Source organism: Cucurbita moschata, unplaced genomic scaffold, assembly GCF_002738365.1.
Source record: "Cucurbita moschata cultivar Rifu unplaced genomic scaffold, Cmos_1.0 Cmo_Scf00040, whole genome shotgun sequence".
NCBI lineage: Eukaryota > Viridiplantae > Streptophyta > Magnoliopsida > Cucurbitales > Cucurbitaceae > Cucurbita > Cucurbita moschata.
The window spans coordinates 1,493,368-1,515,231 of record NW_019268556.1 but is presented as its reverse complement, the minus strand read 5'-3'; the positions used below and the strand labels follow the sequence as shown (position 1 = coordinate 1,515,231).

The following is a 21,864-nucleotide window of genomic DNA, read 5'->3' as shown; positions in this document are numbered from 1 at the left end:
GACTACCTGTACCTGGACAGAAAGACTCTGTGAAGCTTCACTGTTCCCTGGGATTGGCTTTGGGCCTTTCCTGTGCAGCTTAGGTGGAGAGCGAAGAAGGCCCCCTTCCCGGGGGGAGGGGGGTCGAGTCATCAGTGAGATACCACTCTAGAAGAGCTAGAATTCTAACCTTGTGTCAGGACATACGGGCCAAGGGACAGTCTCAGGTAGACAGTTTCTATGGGGCGTAGGCCTCCCAAAAGGTAACGGAGGCGTGCAAAGATTTTCTTGGGCCAGACGGAGATTGACTCTCGAGTGCAAAGGCAGAAGGGAAATATCAAACTACGTGTCAACAGTACACTTACAATATGACACGTAATTATTTATAATGATTTATTAACCTTTCAATGCATGACTGCCACATCCCATCGTTCTAACTTGATGCTTAATGTTCGGTTTTAAACAAGTCAAACTTATTAACTCTCGATCGTAAACCCTATTCTACAATCAGTGTATTTTTTAAACTTCAAAGACTACACGTTTTTCATTCCACTACCCACGTCATGAATATATCACCACTCACACTATGAGTACACCACCGTGTACACTAGCACCATTCCTCTATAATAGTCTAAGCCCACCGCTAGCCGATATTGTCTTTTGTAGGCTTCCTTTTCGAGCTTCTTCTCAAAGTTTTTAAAATACGTCTCTACTAGGGATAGGTTTTCACACTCTTATAAAGAATGCTTCGTTCTCCTCGCCAACCGGTGTAGAATCTCACATCCTCCTAACCTTTGTTGTCGACTTTCATTCATCGACCATACACCATTGGCACTTCATTATGAGTTATCACTGTTAGCACATTACTACCTTCACTTCAAATAGTTCGTGACCACACTAACACGCTCATTCGAGCCCTTCTTCCTAGCACCTTCACTCCAAACCACTATCATTTCAGCACACCAAAAATTTCAAACCGAGAGATTGAGACACGTTTAACATTTGTGTGTGTGTTTTTCCCGGTGGAGACACAAGCAAATTAGATTTTGGAGCAATTGCAAAAGGCCCTCCAAGCTGCTTTACCGACACAACATAGTAACAATTTCGCACGTGTAACATTTAAGCTCGAGGAAAAAAACCCTAAAATCTTGCTTTTCTCGAGAATTTGAAATTTATTAATTTTTTGAAACCCTAACTAAAATAAATTTAGAGTAAAAAAAAAAAACAAGAAGTATAATTCACATGTGGGATTACAAGTATGTGTGGTGAATTACCATTTTAGCCTCAGAAAGGAATATGGGTGAGGGTGTACGATAAATCCAGTGGGGTGCGAAGCATAGGGCAACGGTAGCAGTATTATGCGCGAGGCAGTCGATCTATTCCTTCGCTTCTGAGTCTCTGATTCCCTTCTCTTCCATTTTCGCCTCTTTTTCTCTCTCTCCTCTCTCTCTCTCTCTCTCCTCTCAGGCAAGCCTTCTTTTCCATTGCTTTGATTTCTTGCTACTTTGAAGATACTATGAACACAAGAACAATGAAGTGTTTGTTCTTGTTCATCTACTCGTTTAATTTTTGCTGGAATTGCTGTTTCGAGGAAGTAGTCTAGGGTTTTTTTGACCTTTGGTGCTCCTGTTTTTGCTTGTTTTGTATGAACATTGACTGTTTATTGATTGAATTATGAACTCTTTGTGGTACTCTGATTTGAGTTTTCTCTAATTTTGGGATTTTGGGTTTCTGGTTTGTGATTGGTCAAATTTCTTTTGTTTTTGGGTTTCAAGCCTGCATTGCGGCAGGACAATCACTGTTAATTGTTTATTTAAATTAATCTCTGGAAAACTGGGATTGCCAACCCTTATTGAAGCTTAATTTCTTTGCTTTCATTTAGAATGGTTGAGTTGGTCTTGTAAGCCTCTGGAAATGTTAATTTGGGTGTTTTTTTTTTTTTTTTTTTTTTTGCTGCAAGCAGTTGAGGATGACTGAACCCTCAAAGGTTATTCACGTCCGGAATGTTGGCCATGAAATATCGGAGGTTCATATCTCTCTCTCTCTATCCCTCTCAAGTTCAATTGATAGCTTTGTAATTTAAAATAATCTCTGCAAATGTATATTGGTAGATGAGCTGTTGCCATGCTGCATGCTAGTCCATGCTTCACTTGCTAAGCTACCTTGTAAATATGATTGCTTTTGATATAATTTTACATCCATTCTCTCCAATTATTACTACAGAAACTATTGCAATTTAATGGGTACTAGAGTTTAGGGGCACTGTAGATTGTGTTAGAAGTTTTTAAGTTGTAAGTGGAATTTCATTTATGTTATGATGCAACCAAGCATCAAAGGAGAGAAATCTTCAAGAGCTTTCAATCCGAATCGTTACTAATGTTTGAAAGTGTAGTAATGCAAGAGATTGGCCCTTAGAGGATTCAACCCTGCTAATCGAACTAAACTTACATAATCAGCAAGTTCAAAGAAAATTACCAAACTCCCATAACATTGTTTGAAAAAGACCGATTTCTATCCTGTTTTTTTAGTTTTTTTCTAACTTCTAAGGAAGAAACACATGAATATCGTTTAAGATATTCATTTTTTTTTCTCTATTTATATATAAAAAATGTATTGTAAGCCTTATAAAAAAGAGCCTGCTCCTTTCTTTTGGTGCCTAGCGCTTAAACCCCGGAGGGCTATTGCACTTTAGTGTACCACGCCTCGAGCTTTAAATACACTGTTCCTAATTACACACAAACTATGCTACATCAATTCCTGTCCTCTAGCTCACAACATTGTGAAGTTGTGAATGTTGTTCTGAAGGCACTTATTTTGTTGATTTGAAAATCTCCATCCAGCTTCTCTAGTTTCTCTATTTTCCTTCAATCCTCACGAAAATTGGGCTCTGATACCAAAATTGATACAACTAAGAAGCCAAGGAAAGAAATCATCAAGAACTCTCCACCAAAACATTCCTAATGTTGAATAATTATATTAGTGTGAGATATCTCTATTTCTAGAGCATTTAAGCCTGCTAAACCATCTAGAACTAACTATCACAATTAATAAATTCAAACAAAATTACCAAACAACTCCTAGTTATACATTAATTATACATCCTTTTTTATTTGTTAAATAACCAAATTGTTATTGAAAAAAAAGAAAAAAAAAATACAAGGACATAGAAGAAAAAGAGCCCACAAAAGAAAGAGGCAACATAAAGAAGGAACCTGCACAAAAGAAAGAGGCAACTTAAAGAAAGGGCCTCCAACTAGGCCATATAAGACCTAACGGCTAGTTGCCAAACGACTTAGCCATCGAAGCTCACAAAGTCATGTTGTACATAATAAGAGCCCAAACGTTTCTCCAAGACCTCTCAAGTCCTTTAAGGACTCTATTATTCCTCTTCCCCAAAGATTCCATCTAATGATGAACATTAGTTTGTCACAAAAATCTTCCTTTTCCCTTCTCACAAGGAGCGCGAAGAAGAAACTCCTTGATCATCACTCTGCAACTCTTATGTCTATTTAGGTTCAAGCCAAATTCCTTGAAGAAGCAACTCCAAATAACATGGGCTAAATCACAACTCCAAAGAGTATAATTAATGTCCTCAGCCATTCATCTACAAAGAATACAACACAACAACCCTTTCAATTTGCACAACTCTCGAAATGCTATCCTAGGTGTTGACCGTTCTGTGGAAAACCTCTCACACAAAAAATCAACCTTTTTTTTTTTTTTTGAAAATTTCACCTAGACACCACTTGAGAATGAACCTTTTTTTTTGAAATTTTCACCTAGACAATACTTGAGGGAAAAAGATTGATTAGGTGGTGATAGAAATATTTGCTAGAGAAGTCATATGAAGGACAAAACTCCAAATTTAAGCATCCTTTCTCTTCGGACTACAACAAAATTCCCCTATCAATGAGAGGAGGGAAACAAGAATTAGGCAACACATATGCCACCAAGTAGTTCCTTATCGAGGATAAATGATAACGAGGTAATGTGCGTAGAAGGGTCGATCCCCCGACCACCTCATTTGTACTACTTTAGCCCGAGTTCCCCAATGCATACTTGGTGCATTTATCTTCAATGAGTCTGTAAATCTTGGGAAGCCAGTGGGAAACTTTTGTCTGCATTTATGAAATAAATGCAATAGCACTGTTGCAATCTCAGGATGATTATATTTTCATTCTTGCAAAACAAATATTCCCACAAATATTTTCTTATCTTTAATTTTGGTTCACCAAAGGGGGTATTTCAAACTCTATTGAAGGGTGGTTCTATAGTGTGATATCTTCACTTCAACTTTTATTTGTGTTATTGACGACTTAATGTGTGTATCTTTTGAACGTCCCATATTTCCTGATTTTTCTCTGAATCCGTACTCTTTTACATCCATGCAGAACGATTTGCTTCAGCTATTCCAGCCATTTGGTGTCATAACCAAGCTTGTGATGCTTCGTGCTAAAAATCAGGTTTGACTTCACTTTGATACAGTGGCATGTTTGAGGTTGTTCTATATGTGAGCTAATGTGGAATAATCATTGTTTTGTCATGTCATGAATTCAGGCTCTTATCCAGATGCAAGATGTTCCCTCAGCAGTTAATGCTTTGCAGTTCTTTGCAAATGTTCAACCTAGCATTAGGTATTTATGTCGTTAAAATTTATCCCTGTGAATTTAATTGGCCCTTTTTTATTGTTAGCATTACCATAGTTTGCAATGGTATATAGCATGAAGAGTGGAGAGTGCAACTGTTAAATAGTTAGGATGACAAAATATGTGGGTCCTATTATAATTTTGTAACTGACAGTGCTCAAGTAAGTGTGCGATCTTAGCTAGTGTTTAGGAAGGACTATGGTAGAGAAGGGAGTTGCTTAGATCTCACCTCAGAGGAAAGTCTAGGATCCCTTGAATCTCTTCACTCACCGCTTGACTCTGTATCTTGCTCGCTCTAGTAAGCAACAAAAGTTCTCTATTGTGTTACCCTACCAGAGTTATATTGTTCTAGGTAGTGGTTTAATTAACAAGATGGTAGCGAGATTTGATGTTTCAGAAGTTGAAGTCTTGGTTCCAAGTTTTGATGCTGTCATTTGATCTGTTCCTGAAGTTGCAAGGATTTTGTTTATTATTTATTTGTAATTTTATTCTTATTTTTTTTGGAGAAGTTGCAATGACTAAAGTTAGACTGTTGTTGTCTGGAAAGTTCATGGTAGTTTTTTCTCCTTCAGTTAGTGTTTTCTCAAGTTTATTGGGTTCAGAGTTGTGTAATTTCATCAATTTTGGGTCGTGTTAATATGTTGGTACTCTTGTTATAAATTTTCATTTCATCAATGAAAATCTCTATTTTCTTAAAAAAGGATGAAAACAAGATTAGATACCAATTCGGTACAACTGGAGGGCTTGGATGTGAAATTATATTAGGTCTGTTAATTTTGTTTATATTTGTCAATGGGAAGTTAAGGAGTACGATCTTTTCCATGAGGGGACTCGAACAACGAGGTCCTTTGTTGATTTTTTTCCCCCTCCTTTTAGTGGTCGATGTCCTAGTGGAATTGAAAGGTTTAAGATGTTCAGGGAGTTAGTTCATCCTTCTTTAGTTTGCCGACAACATTATTTTTTTGTTTAGGTCAGGAAAAGGCCTTAGTTAATCTTAATAGGTTTTTGTCTTTCTTTGAAGTGATGTCTAGCCTTGAACTTAATCGAGGAAAGAATTCTATTATTGGCTTAAACGGTTGCCCCTCCAAGGTAAGGTTCTATCTAGGCTTCTTTACTGGGTTGTGAGGTGGGTCAATTCCCTTCTTTTTAATTGGGGTTGCCTTAGGTAGTAACCTAAAGTGTGAGGCTTTTCGGGATCTTGTGGTGGAAAAGGTTTAAAAGCGATTATCTGCTTAGACGAAGGTATTCTTCTCTAAAGGGAGAATGCTTACCCTTATTCCATTGGTGCCAAACGAGTTTCCAAGTTATTTCATGTCTCTCTTCAAAATTTTAGTTGGGGTTAGTGAGAAAATTGAGAGAGGTATGAGAAACGTTTTGTTGAAGGGGACGAATGAAGGGGGAGGGTCCACTTGGTTAAGTGGAGGTGGTGTTGAAGCTTATGGAGTCGGGAGGTCTAGGCATTAGGAGTCTTGAACTTCGAAACAAGACCTTTTTGGCTAAGTGGTTGTGGCGCTTCTTCATGGAGCTTAACATTCTGTGGTATACAACGATTGTGAGTAGATATGACCCTCATCCTTTTTAGTATGGTGAAAGTATCCCTTGCTCTATTGGAAAAGGCTCGAAGGTTTACTCTTGGGAGGGCCACTGGGTGTGGGATGAGCCTTCTTGCGCTTTGTTTCCAAGATTGTATCACCTCTTAAATAAGAGGTTGCATTCTCTCGCCTCTATGTTGCCTTCCCTAGACCCTTTTTCTTCCATCTCTTTAGAGTTTTAGCACCCTTTTTTTGTAGAGGCGCTGGACGTGGCAAGCTTGTCTTTCCTAGAGAACGGATCTTAGATTCTGGTCCCACCATCCTTCTAAGGTTTCTCTTTGCCTTTCCTTTTCCACTTGTTGTCCTCCCTTTCTCCTTCCCTTATTGCCCCCGGTATATTCTCTTTCTAGTCTTTCTAGAAGGTTAAGGTGTTTATATGGCTGGTTTTACATGGGAGAGATACGAATCGCATGCGAAGACACTCTTCCTATGTTTTGTTCCCGCAATGTTGCACTCTCTATGGGAGGCATGAGGAGGATCTGAATCTGGTTCATTTATTCTGGGAGTGCTAGTTTGCTCACCACCTTTGGAGTGCTTGTTGAGAGCTTTTGGGGGTTGTTGGGTTTGGAATTGAGATGGTATAGTCCATTGAGGAAGTGATTTTGTGTTCTCCCTTCTGGGAAGAGGGTCGAGTTGTGTGGAAAACTCACTTTGCTTTTTTATAGTGTATTTGGATCGAGTGGAATTATATGAATTTCAGGGAGGTGAGAGATCGAGTGACAAAGTTTGGGAAGTGGCCAGAATGAATGGTTCTTTGAGGGCATCAATCACTAATTGTTTTGTCATTATGAGTTTGTTCTTTTTCTTTTGGTCTTCTGTCATTTTCTATACATAGGGTCAAACTCTCTTTTTTTGTGTTGGGGGCTCAGTGGCTTTTGTATGCCTTGTATATTCTTTCATTTTTCTGAATGAAACTGTGAAATGTGTTGAATTAGTTGTTTAAAGAAGGAAGAAGTGTATGATACCTAGTCATTTGTGGAGAGAAAATATTTTTCTTCTTCCAGAGATGATCCAAATATAATATAAGAGAAATCCCAACTAAGGATACAAAGTATAAAAGGAAAGGATCCAAATATAACACGAGATGATGACTAATATTTTAATCTAATTGGAAATATTTTATACAACTACCAATTTCTTGTTGCTAAATGATATGTGGGATTGAGGGTTTAGGGAGACGCTTGAAGCAACCAGTTCACATCTGATATGATTCTGTGTTCAACCTGCCGAAGTGTTGGGGCTGTGAACTGCCATTGGGAACTTGAGAACCCTCAAAATTTTGATTTGTCGGGAAGATGTTTCATCTACGACACAACTTGGGAGAATGCTTCAACTAAGATGCAATTTGGTAGCATGTGTCCTAACTTTCAGCTTCCTACGAGGTGGCTCTTTAGGGGCAGGGTAATTACACTCTCTGATTGTGGAAGTATACAGTGAACAGGGAGAGGGTGCATGGTGCGTGTGCATCTGTGAAGTAGTTAGGATACTGACGTATGTAGGGCTTATTCTAAGAGTACTGGAATAAGAGATATTCTCAGCTAATATTTAGGGGGACTGTGGGATAGAGGGGGTGCTCTTTCGGTAAGTGCTTAGATCACGAGTCAATAGAATTAGGAATCTCTTCAAGCATCGTCCCATTGCAATGTCTATTTTTCTTACTCTTGTAGATAAAGTGAGTACTATCATTTTTTCCCTCCAAATTTAATTTTAAATGAGGCATCTGATGTTTCAACTCTTTTCTGTCCTTTCTTCAGGGGGAGGAATGTTTATGTCCAGTTTTCATCACATCAAGAACTTACTACTGCTGATCAGAATGCTCAAGGACGAGGAGATGAGGTTTGTAACTATTTACCTGACTTTTAAAAGGAAAATGCTTAGTTATCATAATGGAAACTCGGAAATGACTTGAGGCAGGAATGGACCTCGATAAATATGCAATGTAATGAGTTAACGCATAGTTTTTGTGTTGAACAGTCAGTACTCGTGATACCACTTTAAGTTTTTCACATTTGTGAAAGCTCGATAGATTTTTATTTTTCAGCCTTTTATCATGCTGGAATCTCTCTTCCTTCTAACAGAATGGTATACTATACATATTTTAGGACAACTATTTTTGCCGTCTTTCCCTCCATTTTTTTATCTGAAATGTATGATATTTTAATGAAATATTCCTCGTAAGTTGGTATATTCTTTAATTGTATGGTTATTCTGATAATTTATGTGCATTTCTTGGAACAAATGTCAAAATTTTTGTTGAAGACTTTGTCTGACCGTAAGCATCCTTTCCATTTTATATTTTTGAATTCTGAATATTGATTGTTCTCTATAGTAATGATGTAATTTAAATGGAACCTAATCAGATATGGTGATACTAATTTCATACACATGCACTATTGTTTTTTCCTCCCCATGTGAAATACTTGTTGACAGCTTGAGACTTGTCGGGCTCGTTAATGAGCCCCCGTGTGAAACTAGTGGAATAAAGGAAAGAGTTGATTAAGTTCACTTTAATTAAATAGCAAAAGCTTTTGGTATTAGTGATAATGTATCTACTATACTTCTAATCAGTAACCATTACCCGACGCCTAGCTGTGTGTCTTTGTCAGATTGCTGGTACTCTATAATTTAAGAAAAAACATGCATAATATTTTTGGATCTCTTTTTCTTCTCAATTTATTTCCTTCTCTCGTCCTTCTCCATGTGAATACTCTTGGTCACTCTCTGGAGCAGCCAAATCGAATACTCTTAGTCACAATCCATCACATGCTATATCCCATTACAGTGGAAGTGCTGCATCAAGTGTTTTTCCCACATGGATTTGTGGAGAAGATCGTGACATTTCAGAAGTCAGCTGGTTAGATTAAGTTCTCTCTTCTTCCCCCTTTCTCATATCATCACTTTTATGCATGGATATGTTGAAATTCTGTTCTATTGGAGTTGTTTGTCTTTCTTTTTTCCCTTCTCGAGTTGGTCGTTTATTTTTTTAATTTTTTTAACTCATTTTGCACCTGCAAGCATTGGGTCCTCAAATCAAAATTAAGCCTTTCATATAAAACTTGTTGCTAAATACGTTGTTGCTTTTTACTTGAAGCGTTTTTTTATTTTTATTTTTTAGTGAGTCTTTAGACTTGTGCATGAATATCTTTATTGCATTTATGTAGGTTTTCAGGCTCTCATTCAGTATCAAACTCGCCAATGTGCTATTTCCGCTAGGACTGCACTACAGGTAAGCCTCTACTTTCTGTTCGACCAGTCACTTCGAACTTGATCCTGGTTTATTCACTTGAAAGATGGACACTTTTGCTACTCTTTGTAGGGGCGCAATATATATGATGGTTGCTGTCAGCTTGACATTCAGTTCTCCAAGTGGGTTCTATACCAACCATGATATGCTTCTGATTTTTTCCATCTTTACTTGATAATTATAGATTATGGGTTTCATTGTGCAGTCTTGACGAGTTACAGGTGAACTACAACAATGAACGTTCAAGGTTTGTAGCAAAATTAACCCTCAATAAGTTCTCTCCCTTTTGCATCTTGGATTATATTTGTATGAATATTTCTTCTTGATATCGGTCCAGGGATTTCACAAATCCTAGCCTGCCTTCTGAACCAAAAGGCCGGTCATCTCAAGTATGTACCACTGTACATTAAATTCTTATTATCTTTGCCCTTCTCGTTTGGGAAACCTTAATTTTCTTATCTGGATGTGCAGCAGCCTGGATATGGTGATGCGGGAGGCATGTATGCACTTCAAGCATCTGGAGCAGGACCAGGTGCTGGAGTTTTCTATCATAATTGATATATAATATCAGATCATGTATTTATGCTTTTTTTTCTTTCAGGAAAACCATATACTTACATTTTCTTTCTTCTTTTTCTTTGGTTTCAGTTGGTTTTCCACAGGTGTGCATTGTTCCTGTCAAACTATGGTTGAGATGATAGAAGAATATAAGCTACTATTAGATCATTCATTGAGTATCAGGAATTATTCCTTTTGGAATAATATATTAATCATACACTATATTGATTGGACTTTCCACAAGATCCTTTGATGAATATGGTTGATCACATCAGGGAATTCTTAAATTAATTTAAGATCTAGAAATTTGTCTACAGAATTGGGTGTTATTGTTGATGTTCATAATGTGTCTTTTTTACTTGACTTTTAGATGGCCAATGCGGCTGCTGTTGCTGCTGCATTTGGAGGAGGTTTGCCACCTGGTGTTAGCGGGACTAACGACAGGTGTACAGTCCTCGTGTCCAATCTGAATCCTGATGTGAGTAATAATTTTTTATTCTTTGTTAAACTCTTTCTCAAGTTTATATTTTCATGTTTGACGCCACCGTTAATTTCTTTTACAGAGAATAGATGAAGACAAGCTTTTTAACCTTTTCTCCATATACGGTAACATTGCAAGAATTAAGCTTCTCCGGAATAAACCTGATCATGCACTCGTTCAGATGGGAGATGGGTTCCAGGCAGAATTAGCTGTGCACTTTTTGAAGGTTCGGTGTTATTACACTTCTCTCATGCATTGGGGTTTATTTTCTAAAGATTTATTTTTTATCTTTTATAACGGAGTTGTGACAATGTTTAACTCGTTATATACACGAGGCCTTTAGCTTAAGTTGCAAGCCAAAAGCAGAAATATTGAGGAAGAAGTTACATAATAGGAATTTGAACATGTGATCACCTATTTTGGTATCTCCTATATGAGATCCCACATCGGTTAAAGAGGAGAACGAAACATTCTTTGTAAGTGTCTAGAAATCTCTCCCTAGTAGAAGCTTTTTAAAAACCTCGAGGGGAAGCACGGAAGAGAGCCCAAAAAAGACAATATCTGCTAGCAGTGGGCTTGAGCCTTTACAAATGGTATTAGAGTCAGACACTAGGTGATGTGGTAGCGAGGAGGCTGAGCCCTGAAGGGGGGGAGAACACGAGGCGGTGTGCTAGTAAGGTCGCTGGGCTCTGAAGGGGGTGGATTGTGAGATCCCACATTGGTCAGGGAGGAGAACGAACCTTTCTTTATAAGGGCGTGGAAACCTCTCCCTAGTAGACACGTTTTGAAAACCTTGAGGGGAAGCCCGAAGAGGACAATATCTGCTAGCGGTGGGATTGAGGTGTTATATCCTATCCAAAGAGATTCACCTATTTTGGTATCGAGATAAGTTCCAATGAGACCCAAAAGCCTAAAACATGCCAAATATATTGGTATAGTGGTTTATGCAGTTTTTCTATTGAAGTCTATAGAAGCTTTAGTTTTGTTAAAGGGCTTTTGGTTTCTTTGGTGACAAATGCCTAACAGTATTTCACATTTTTGTATAGGGAGCAATGTTGTTTGGCAAAAGATTGGAGGTCAACTTCTCAAAGCATCCTAACATTACACAAGGGGCTGACACTCATGAATATGCTAACTCAAATCTTAATCGTTTTAACCGAAATGCTGCAAAGAACTACCGCTACTGCTGCTCCCCGACAAAGATGATTCACATTTCATCGTTATCCCAGGAAGTGACTGAAGAAGAAATAGTGAATCTCCTCGAGGAGCACGGGCCGATCATCAACACCAAGCTCTTTGAGATGAACGGGAAGAAACAGGCACTCATCATGTTTGACACTGAAGAGCAGGCCACTGAAGCTCTTGTTTGCAAGCACGCTAGTTCGCTTAGTGGGTCGATCATTCGCATTTCGTTTTCCCAGCTGCAGAGTATATGAGTTAACAACGGCATTAAACGCGTAAGTGATGAATTCTTAATGCTTAATTGGTGTTGAGGATTTTAAAAATGGAGATGATATGGCGCATACTGTCTTATTTCTTGTAACAGTTAACTTTGTCTTTGGACTTTTGGTGGGATTGTACTTCTGCTTTGTTGTTGACTCAATACTTCTTCTCTTCTCTTCTTTCTCTTGTGCTAACCGAAATTATTGTCGAGACGACTTCACGACGGAGTTGAATTTCGTTTTATCTTATCAGTTTTGAAGAACAGGAAGAAAAAGGGGAAGCTAACCTGCCTTTTCTGAGTTGAGGATCTCTTTGTTAGGAGGTATGTATATGATGTGTTGTAATTTCTGGCAAATCAGGCCATTGGCTGTTGTAATTTTAGTTCATAGTACTCTTCATCTCTTCTGCCTAATTTATTGTTGAACACTTTATCTTTCACATAGTTTTATCCATTCCTTTCTCCTTACCTTAGCCTTCACAGATAAAGAAATAGCTGTTAAATGATATCTCCCTCTCTCTCTCTCTCTCTCTCTCTCTCCCTCCCTACCTCTTTATCCTCTTTCACTATCTCCCACCTTCGTACTCCCTCTCTATCCTACTTTCCCTTTGTAGCTCTCTTTCTTCCTGTATTTGATATGAATATGTTAGGTATAAGTCGTTACACCCATGCATACAGTAGCTATGAGCTGTTGTAGGCTACAGTCGTTATGAGCTGTTGTAGGTGTTGTTGCATGAGTATACTAACAAGAGAGGAACTACGAGTAGCTACTCTGCTACTTTAAGATATTGCATATAAGTATCAAGAGAGAGAGAGAGACTGGTTCCTATAGACTATTGACTCTTGAACGGTCGAGAATGTTGTACCAAAAGGTCACTTTACTACTTTAAGATATTGTGTATAAATATCAAGAGGGAGGTAGTCGGGTTCCTATAGGCTTTTGACTCTTGAGCGGCCGAGAATGTTATGTCGAAAGGACCCGTGATGGAGAAGTTGAACTATTTAGCCTTCGAGTTTAGCTCTTTTAACTTTGAGGCGTTGGAAAGGAAAAATGGTTGTATTGTGTAGTCAGTCGGTATCCATGATTGGTTCAATACCTCTTTGGAGGAACTTTTCAAAGGCTTGAAATGTAGTCCACACAGTACAGATGAACAGTGCATTTTCTTAAAGGGAAATGAGGTTTCCATCTCAATTTAAGAACTAAATGTAAGTTTGGATGACATAATTTTGATAAAATATTTCATATTAATAATTTTGAAAAAGCTATTAAAAATTTAATATATCGCAAGTAAATTTGGTTATTTGGTTTATTTAGTCACGAACAATGGTGGGAGTGAAAGTTTTCAATATCGGACCTCGTAATTTCAGATATATTTCTTCGTTAGTTGAGTTATTTGACAACATCATGAATTGAGATTATTATACAATAAATTATATTGGTAATGAAATTATGTCATAAACCAACATCATAATTATTTGATTATGAAAGGAGCAGGTTAGGTGTTTTATACTAACAACACTATTGATACGACGAGTTTTTGATAGTTACAAACAGATTGGTCTAAACCATCAATTTGGAGGTACCATACATAATGAGTTTGTATAAAATTATATTACAAAATATGTAATATTTCTATATGAACCCATCAACTGTAAAATTATATTACAAAATATGTAATATTTCTATATGAACCTGTCAACGGTCAACGGAGAAGATATATATTTGACTAGACAATTATATGCAATTTGATCTTAGTTTGTTAATGAGTCTTAGGTTTTGATCTTTAAAATTGCTATAATGGGTTAAGTACTCGTGATACTAAATAGCATTTTTCATTGGCTACTTTTCGATGTGATGATGGGTAGCTTGTGATTTTTTTTGTTGGGCATGTATACGTATCCAATCCCAATACGAGGTTATTTACTTAATATCTTTTTTAAATATTCAACTTTTTCAAAATGTTTTTAGGTAAAGGTAAGGGCAATACGTCGTAACGAGAAGTGCTGCTGACTTAAAAGTTTTATTGTTATGTAAATTCCAGTTTATGGAAGATAGGTAATGTGATAATTTTATGGAATTATTCATTATCTATTGAAGTGAAGATATGGGTCATTTGCAGATGTCATAAACTACACTGACATGAACACTTTCTAGCGAATGTTGAATGTCTCAATTATGCTTATCCAGGATGTATTGTCCATATCACATGCTTGTTCCAAACCCTTTTTACTTCATTTCATGTAAGATCATGTCTACACTCGCCGGGGTTAAAATCCCCCCGAACGAATTATAGGGAATGTGACTAATTGTCAATTCTTCCTACCCAAGTTATATGCTAACAAAGCCGTGGTTGTTATTTATTCGCTTTTATTTATAACATTACTTTCTCTAAAATTATTTTTTAAAGCATTTCTCGCAAACGTGATCCAAGGTTCGAGCATACGCTAATACTATCCACGAAATCCGGATCTCACATGGCTGACTTGTTCGCTAGATTAGAACAAGTACTGCACAATCACTGTTCCGTTGCCATTGCGAGTAAATGGCTTTTTTCCAACTATTGATTTGATATTTGAATTCACCCATCGAAACAAAATTAAAATGCATAATAATCCAAAGAAATTATTCTAATTTTCATGTCACAACTTTGTAACTATCTCTACTTCATGCATACCATACCATGGTCCGAATAGGAGGAGCTCGTCCACTCTTTCATCTGCGGGTGCTACTTTTCGATAAGAACGAGAGCATTAAGTCCGCCCTTGTTTCTATAGCGTTACCTCTCTAAGAAGAATGAAAATATGAGCACCACAGTTTTATTTTTTCTTTTCTTCTTTGGAGTTTACCGAACTATCAACACAATTATTTGGCATTGACCAAAGATGAAAGAAATCAAGAAGCCCTCCATCTATGAAAGGTGAGAATATGAAAGCCAATGACTCTATTCTTTGTGTAATTTATTTAGGCATCAAATGAACAGCAAAGAACTGACAAGATTGGATGTTTTCTGTTCCGTATACAGTAGATTAGACTGATTTATTGAATTTACATACCGAGTTTCGAAGATCCTCTAACGTAAGAAGTTAAGTTATGTGCAGAGTTACAAGTTAAGATTAAGATTAGTCAGTAAATGCTATAAATCATACCGTGTAAGCTTTCAAATGGAAGCCATTCTATTCAACGGGATCATATTATTTTGACGTGGAATCCTTTGTCTTTCAACAGGAGATATCACCTGTGGCATTGTCATTCCTACTGAAACAATGATTTCTGCATTATGCAAATAAAGGCCTCATTATAACAAAATGGAGAGAGCTGTGCATTGAAGATGCAGATATAACCCAATAAAGATCTCAAGAACATAATGGAGCATGCATCGAATTGAACATCATTCAATTCCTTCAGTTTTAGTGGAACTAATATAATCTTGAGCACGCTCATGACTGAACTACCATTATATTTTTCTCCCATCCTAAATGCCGATCCTTCCCGGATAATTCACGAGAAATAGTCTCTACTGGCATTACCCTTTAGCATCTAGTTATGAACAAAAGATACGGTGGAGATAGGACAGTTATTGTATGAGGTCTACCCAATGCTAGATGCAGAAGCGCATAATAGATCGATATGAACATCATGAGCTATCCTGTAATAAAACCTGTTGTTGCTAATACTTTCTTCTTGGTTCCTTCTTCCATAACCCGAGCTCGGAGAAGGAAGAGATAAGAGGACCCTATGGAGAATATGGTCAGAAATCTATAATAGAGTCCGACCACAACGACCGAATTGATAAGTTCTCATCCAATTAACTATTTTACTTTTAGCTTTTTTGATTTTGAAAAGTAAGTAAACCTACCCAACCACTCATATGTTCTTATAGTTTGTTCTCTAGTTTCTAAAAGTGTTTTCAAACCTATTTAAAAATTTTGAAAATTAAAAAGGTAAGCTTCATTTGGTAAACTTCTGGTTTTTGAAATTATATTTGTTTTCTCCCAAGTTCTTTACTGTGGTCCATCTTTTTTTAAGAAAACATTTGAATATGGGGACGAGAAAATGGGCAACCGAAGGAGAATGGGAGGGCTGAACATTTTGGGGCTGAGAAGCTTCTTCTATAATAACCAAAGTCCACCACTAGTAGATATTTCTTCTTTGAGCTTTCCTTTCCGAGCTTCCTCTCAAGGTTTTAAAACGCATATGCTAGGGAGAGGTTTCCACACCCTTTAAAGGATGCTTTGTTTCCCTCTCAAACCGATGTGGATCTCACAATCCACCCCCCTTCAAGGCCCAACGTCCTCATTGGCACACCATCCGGTGTAATTGTGAGGTCCCACATTGATTAGAGAGAGGAACGAGTGTCAGCAAGGACGTTGGGCCCCAAAGGGAGAGAATTGTGAGATCCATATTAGTTGAAGAGGGGAACAAAACATTCTATAAAAGGTGTGGAAACCTCACCCTAGCAGACGCATTTTAAAACCTTAAGGGTAAACTCGAAAGAGAAAGTCCAAAGAAGACAATATCTGCTAGTAGTGAACTTGAACTATTACATATTCCGCCGCTACAATTTGGGTGAATGGAATAAGATCAATGGAATAAGGTCAAGTAAATAATTCGTCATCTCAATAGATCCTCCTCCATTCTAATTCCAGAGGAGGAGGTTGAAGTAATCATGAGTTCTAAAATCAAGAACAAATAAAAAGTCCTAATTATTCGCTCTAAACCACATGTAAATAAAGCCATCAACCTGAGAAAGAACATCTTATTGAATTTTATCAAAAGAAAACACTGACCTATGGCTTCTCGGATCGATAAATTTGGTCGTATGATATCTTCAGAATTAATAAGAAAAACGTCACCGATATATAGATGATTCGTGGGAACATAAACACTGCATAACTCTTCATATCCATTCATCTGCGTTATCATTCAAAATTTACTTAAGGCATAACCAAGTCAATACATCTAAGTTACAATCACAGGACTGCAACACCTATGATGAACTGGAAGAACCATTATGAAATTAACCGATTGGACAGACAAAATACCTGAAGGACAACGGATGAGGTAATAAAACCAATTGCATATTCACCAATTCTAGGATGCCGTATAATGGCTACTTCCTTGAATGCTGTGGTACTTTGGTCTGTGCAAAAGGAATAAAAGATAGAACGAGATCCGTTAACTAGTTATACCTCATAATGCTGTCATTTTTACCCAAACAATTAGAAAAAAGCAATCACCAAGACAAAAAATTTACATTTATACTAGATTTTGACAACGATATTAATGTACCGAGGCCTTGCAATAGCAAGAAAACATGCAATAGCTCAAGCCCACCGCTAGCAGATATTGCTTTCTTTGGGTTTTCCCTCAAAGTTTTAAAAATGCGTATGCTAGGGGGGAGATTTCCAGACCCTTATAAAGAATGCTTCGTTCTCCTCCCCAACCGATGTGGGATCTCACAATCCACCATTCTTTGAGGTCCAGCATCCTCGCTGGCACTCGTTTCTTTCTCCAATCGATGTGAGATCTCACAATCCACCCACCTTGGAGCCCAACGTCCTCGTTGGCACCCGTTTCTTTCTCTAATCGAGGTGGGATCTCACCAAACATGAAGTAGCTTCTAAAAGAAAATGATACCGATAAGAATTAACCAATCGAATAGGTAACCATAATCACATAACCCTACTATATTTGGTTTCCGAGGTAACTCGTAGGATGGTGACCACAATGGCTTGACAAACTCATTCCATCTACTTACTATTGACCAAATTTCAACCAAATTACCATAAAATATAAATCTGGAAGATTACATGTAACAACCCAAGCCCGCTGCTAGCAAATATTTTTTTTTTTTTGGGCTTTCCCTTCCAGGCTTACCCTCAAAGTTTTTAAAACGCGTTTGCTAGGGAGAGGTTTCCACACCCTTATAAAGAATGCTTTGTTCCCCTCTCGTAGGCACATCGCCCAGTGTCTGGCTCTGATACCATTTGAAACAACCTAAGTCTATCGCTCGCAGATATTGTCCTCTTTGGGCTTACCCTTATGGGCTTCCCCTCAAGACTTGTAAAACGTGTCTGCTAGGGAGAGGTTTCTATACCCTTATAAAGAATGCTTCATTCATCTCTCCAACCGATGCGGGATCTCCATTAGAATTCAGGACCTCCCAGGATATTATCAAGTTAAATCACCATCAAAGTAAAAAGATGAAACTTTTAAACTAATATAAACCATCCTATTGAGTATACATACATCAGAAGAAATTTCATCATATGTAACAATATTAGGATGAAAAAAATTGATGAAGATTAATTGAACATGAACTAACAACACTATAGATCCCCCATTTATCAGTAACTTAAAACAAGATTAACGCACTTAATATCAATCTATAAAATAGGAAAACAAGAGATTCAAAGATACATCAACAAACGAAAGCACATGAGGTACCTGGAGAAATGGCTGCACTAATTTGTTTGGAAGCTGAATAAATGTGCTTTACAAAGGGCATCTTTTTTATGAACCATTCTCCTAGCCAAAAAACAGTGGAACCCGTCCACGACGAAGCAAATAAACCAACAAAAAGTATAAATATCAACGACGAAACAAATCCAAGACCTGCAACAAAAATCATTTATGAAATATGCATATATCATAATCGTAAGAAAATGAAGAAGTTAGTGATCTACAAATGAAAAGAAGGTGTAACGGCCCGAACCCACTTCTAGCAGATATTGTCCTTTTTGGGCTTTCCCTTTCGGGCTTCCCCTCAAGGTTTTTAAAACTCGTCTGCTAGGGAAAGGTTTCCACACCCTTATAAAAAGTGTTTCGTTCTCCTCACCAACCGATGTGGGATCTCACAATCCACCCCCTTTGGGGCCAGCGTCCTCGCTGACACTCATTCCTTTCTCCAATAGATGTGGGACACCCCAATCCACTTCGGGGCCTAGCCTCCTTGTTGGCACATCGCCTGATATCTGGCTCTGATACCATTTGTAACAGCTCAATCCCACCGTCAGCAGATATTGTCTTCTTTGGGCTTTCCCTTACGGGCTTCCCCTCAAGGTTTTCAAAACGTGTCTGCTAGGGAAAGCTTTCCGCTTTCCACACCTTTATAAAGGGTGTTTCGTTCTCCTCCCCAACTGATGTGGGATCTCACATAATGGATAAATCTAAAGCTATATCTTCTATTGAAAATAAAATGACGAGAATGGAATGGAACGGAACAGAGAGTCAGTAAACGTACGAAGTCCATAAAAATATTTTCCAAAGCATCGGAACTTAACCAAGAACAATGAATCTGGATCATAAGAGTCATACCAAATATGTTTATTCCAAGTCTGGCATATAACGGGCTAAAGAAGCTATCGACAAATGTGATAAACCACCATGTGGTGAAGAATGTAATGGCAACAGGAAACAGAACCACACTGCAATTCCATCATTTATCAAAATCTAGTATAGTTGGAATGGAAGACGTAGAAATTGATCTAAACAATAGCAGATAAACAGTACCATCCAGTCATGAACTTCTTTGAGACCCAACTCTGGAGAACAGCATAGCAAGCCTGAAAAAAGACCCAATAACTGACATGGTTGAAATACCAATTTCTTTTTAAGGATACTCATAATCCATAAAATAGTTTATTTAGCTGGAAAACATGAAATGCTGGGTGGATTATGAGATAACCCTCCCAGTACTCTCTAGCACCAAGAAATGGCCAAAAAACAGAGGCCAGTTTTGCGTTTCACCTTTCCTAAGCTGACTTCTGTCACTAGGGTTGTAACTTCAAATACACCACATTGTTTCAGAGTTTGAAAGAGGCTTGGATGTTGAAGCCACATATTCTCAAATTAAAACAAGCAACAGCCCCATTTCAAAAGAAAATTTTCAAGATTCCGCAAAATTATTGTAACAGCCTAAGCTTAAGCCTAAGCCCACCACTAGTAGATATTGTCCTCTTTTGGGTTTTTTTTTTCGGGCTTCCCCTCAAGGTTTTTAAAACGCATCTGCTAGGGAGAAGATTTTCACACCCTTATAAAGAATACTTCGTTCTCCTCTCCAACTGACGTGGGATCTCACAACAACCCCCCCCAGGTCCATCGACCCTGGCACTTGTTTCCCCCAATCAATGTGGGCTAGCGTCCTTGCTGGCATACTGCCTTGTTTCCACCCCCTTTAGGACTTAGCTTCCTCGCTGGCACATCGCCCCGTGTCTGGCTTTGTACGCCTTGCAGCTTCATCTAAGTGGGTTTGGGCTAGGTCGTTAAGCCATTTGTAATGGCTCAAGCCCACCGCTAGCAGATATTGTCCTCTTTGGGCTTTCCCTTTCGGGCTTCCCCTCAAGGTTTTTAAAACATGTCTACTAGGGAGAGATTTCCACACCCTTATAAAGAGTGCTTCCTTCTCCTCTCCAACCGACGTGGAATCTCACAATTCTGGTCACAATTGACCTTTGGAATACATTGAAGATACGTAATATATCAGTAAAGGAATGCACTGCCAAGTTTCTTACACGAGGCTATGAGAAACACCAATTCATAAGGGATATTTCAATGAGAGGGGCATGATCAATAAATTCACTGAAAGCTTCATAGAAGAAACTTTCACCAGATTTTCAAGAAAAGAGGGATTAGGAAAACCTTCAAAAGCGATTTTAAGTTCACCATTTTCTTCCAAACTTTTCTATAGCATATGACTCATATATCAGTAAACAGCTTCCCTTTTCTGTAGTATTTAAACAAGTAAAATATTGCTCCTGAAGATATAATCACGCGGAGAAGAGAATCCACCCTAAGTACCCATCGCCAATCACAGACTAATTCCTCTTCCTTCTCTATTAATCCTTCAACTAAAAGTACAATTTCAGCTAGAATGAAACCTAGAATAGCTTCGATAAAGAAGAAACACACAGAATCGATATAATCAACAGAAAAAGATTCGCTAGATGATAAAAGACGAGTAAAACCTCTAAAAAACGGAGTGGAATACCTTGCGAGTGGATGAATTGGGAGAAGTTGGAGGGGACTTCGGAGTATCATCGTCGGGATCAGATTCGATCATCGGAACGGAAGTGGATTCTCTATTATCTACCATTGAAGGAAGACTAAGGTCGAAACTCCTGCTTTTCTCCCGATGCTCGTTTCGTTGAATTTTTTCTCTTTGAATTTGAGAATTGAGTCTTTGGCTGTTTGCGTCGATAACTGCTCAGTGCGGCATTTATATATATATATATATTATTTATTATTATTATTATTATTATTTTTTTTTATGTTTTTAAATTTTCTAGTATAAGTATAGTATGCCTCGTTCGCTACTCTACTAGTGGCTCAGTTTCGCCCTAGCTGACGACTTCCTACATGGCTCACACAAACTTAAGGCATCGATTATCTCGAGACGTTGTCTCCCGTGACCAAACTCAAAAAAATTCCATACGAGTCATTCTTTCAGTTGCAGCTAACGGTATCCCACACCTAAACTGAATTCTTTCTGATCCCTGTCCATTAGAGGCAGAGAAACCAACATGCATTCAATCTTTTAATTACTTGAAGAGGTAAATTGGGGACGAAGAGGACTTGGAGGCCTAATCGGCGAGTACCCGATTCACACCCGGATCATTTTCATTGCATCTCTGTACTCAATCCTCTCCGTTCTAGTTAAATCACTTCCATCCGTGACTCCCGAGAAAGGGTAGAAGAATGGGACCTATTATGGAAGATACAATGCATCGCTCATGACTGGTATATGGATCTCTTTATTTATGTAGTGGTTGGTCGAATAGAAGTTTGGCCAGAAGCGACTAGTCACTTCCTTCACGTATCAACTTTTATCTTAGGACGACTTGCAGGTTCGTTGAGTACAGCTCATTTATTAAACGAGGTAAAGCTATTTTCGAGACCTTTACCGGAGAGAAAATGAATAGTG

At 38.0% G+C, this 21,864-nt stretch overlaps 2 protein-coding genes across 5 annotated transcripts; one reads left to right on the top strand and one right to left on the bottom strand.

The window, feature by feature from the left end:
• Positions 1-1,338: 1,338 nt before the first annotated feature.
• LOC111432692 (polypyrimidine tract-binding protein homolog 3-like) lies at positions 1,339-12,385 on the top strand. Of its 4 annotated transcripts, XM_023069621.1 has the most exons (16): positions 1,367-1,446; positions 1,943-2,005; positions 4,371-4,442; positions 4,537-4,613; positions 7,972-8,053; positions 8,948-9,071; positions 9,379-9,443; positions 9,534-9,583; positions 9,667-9,708; positions 9,799-9,850; positions 9,933-9,993; positions 10,110-10,123; positions 10,390-10,497; positions 10,583-10,726; positions 11,547-11,957; positions 12,196-12,385. In XM_023069621.1, exons 2-15 carry the CDS (start codon positions 1,949-1,951, stop codon positions 11,934-11,936), a joined length of 1,338 nt encoding a protein of 445 aa, XP_022925389.1. In that variant the 5' UTR covers positions 1,367-1,446; positions 1,943-1,948; the 3' UTR covers positions 11,937-11,957; positions 12,196-12,385. The 4 variants fall into 4 exon arrangements, with proteins under 4 accessions (XP_022925388.1, XP_022925389.1, XP_022925390.1 ...); XM_023069620.1 differs by having other exon boundaries at positions 1,339-1,424; positions 1,940-2,005; positions 11,547-12,381; XM_023069622.1 differs by having other exon boundaries at positions 9,936-9,993; positions 11,547-12,381.
• A 2,483-nt stretch (positions 12,386-14,868) lies between these two features.
• LOC111432697 (protein LIKE COV 2-like) lies at positions 14,869-21,126 on the bottom strand. The gene is made up of 7 exons (XM_023069627.1): positions 20,932-21,126; positions 19,455-19,507; positions 19,260-19,369; positions 18,390-18,557; positions 16,985-17,082; positions 16,730-16,853; positions 14,869-15,212 (listed from the first exon to the last, which is right to left on the bottom strand). Exons 1-7 carry the CDS (start codon positions 21,034-21,036, stop codon positions 15,100-15,102), a joined length of 771 nt encoding a protein of 256 aa, XP_022925395.1. The 5' UTR covers positions 21,037-21,126; the 3' UTR covers positions 14,869-15,099.
• Positions 21,127-21,864: the final 738 nt, after the last annotated feature.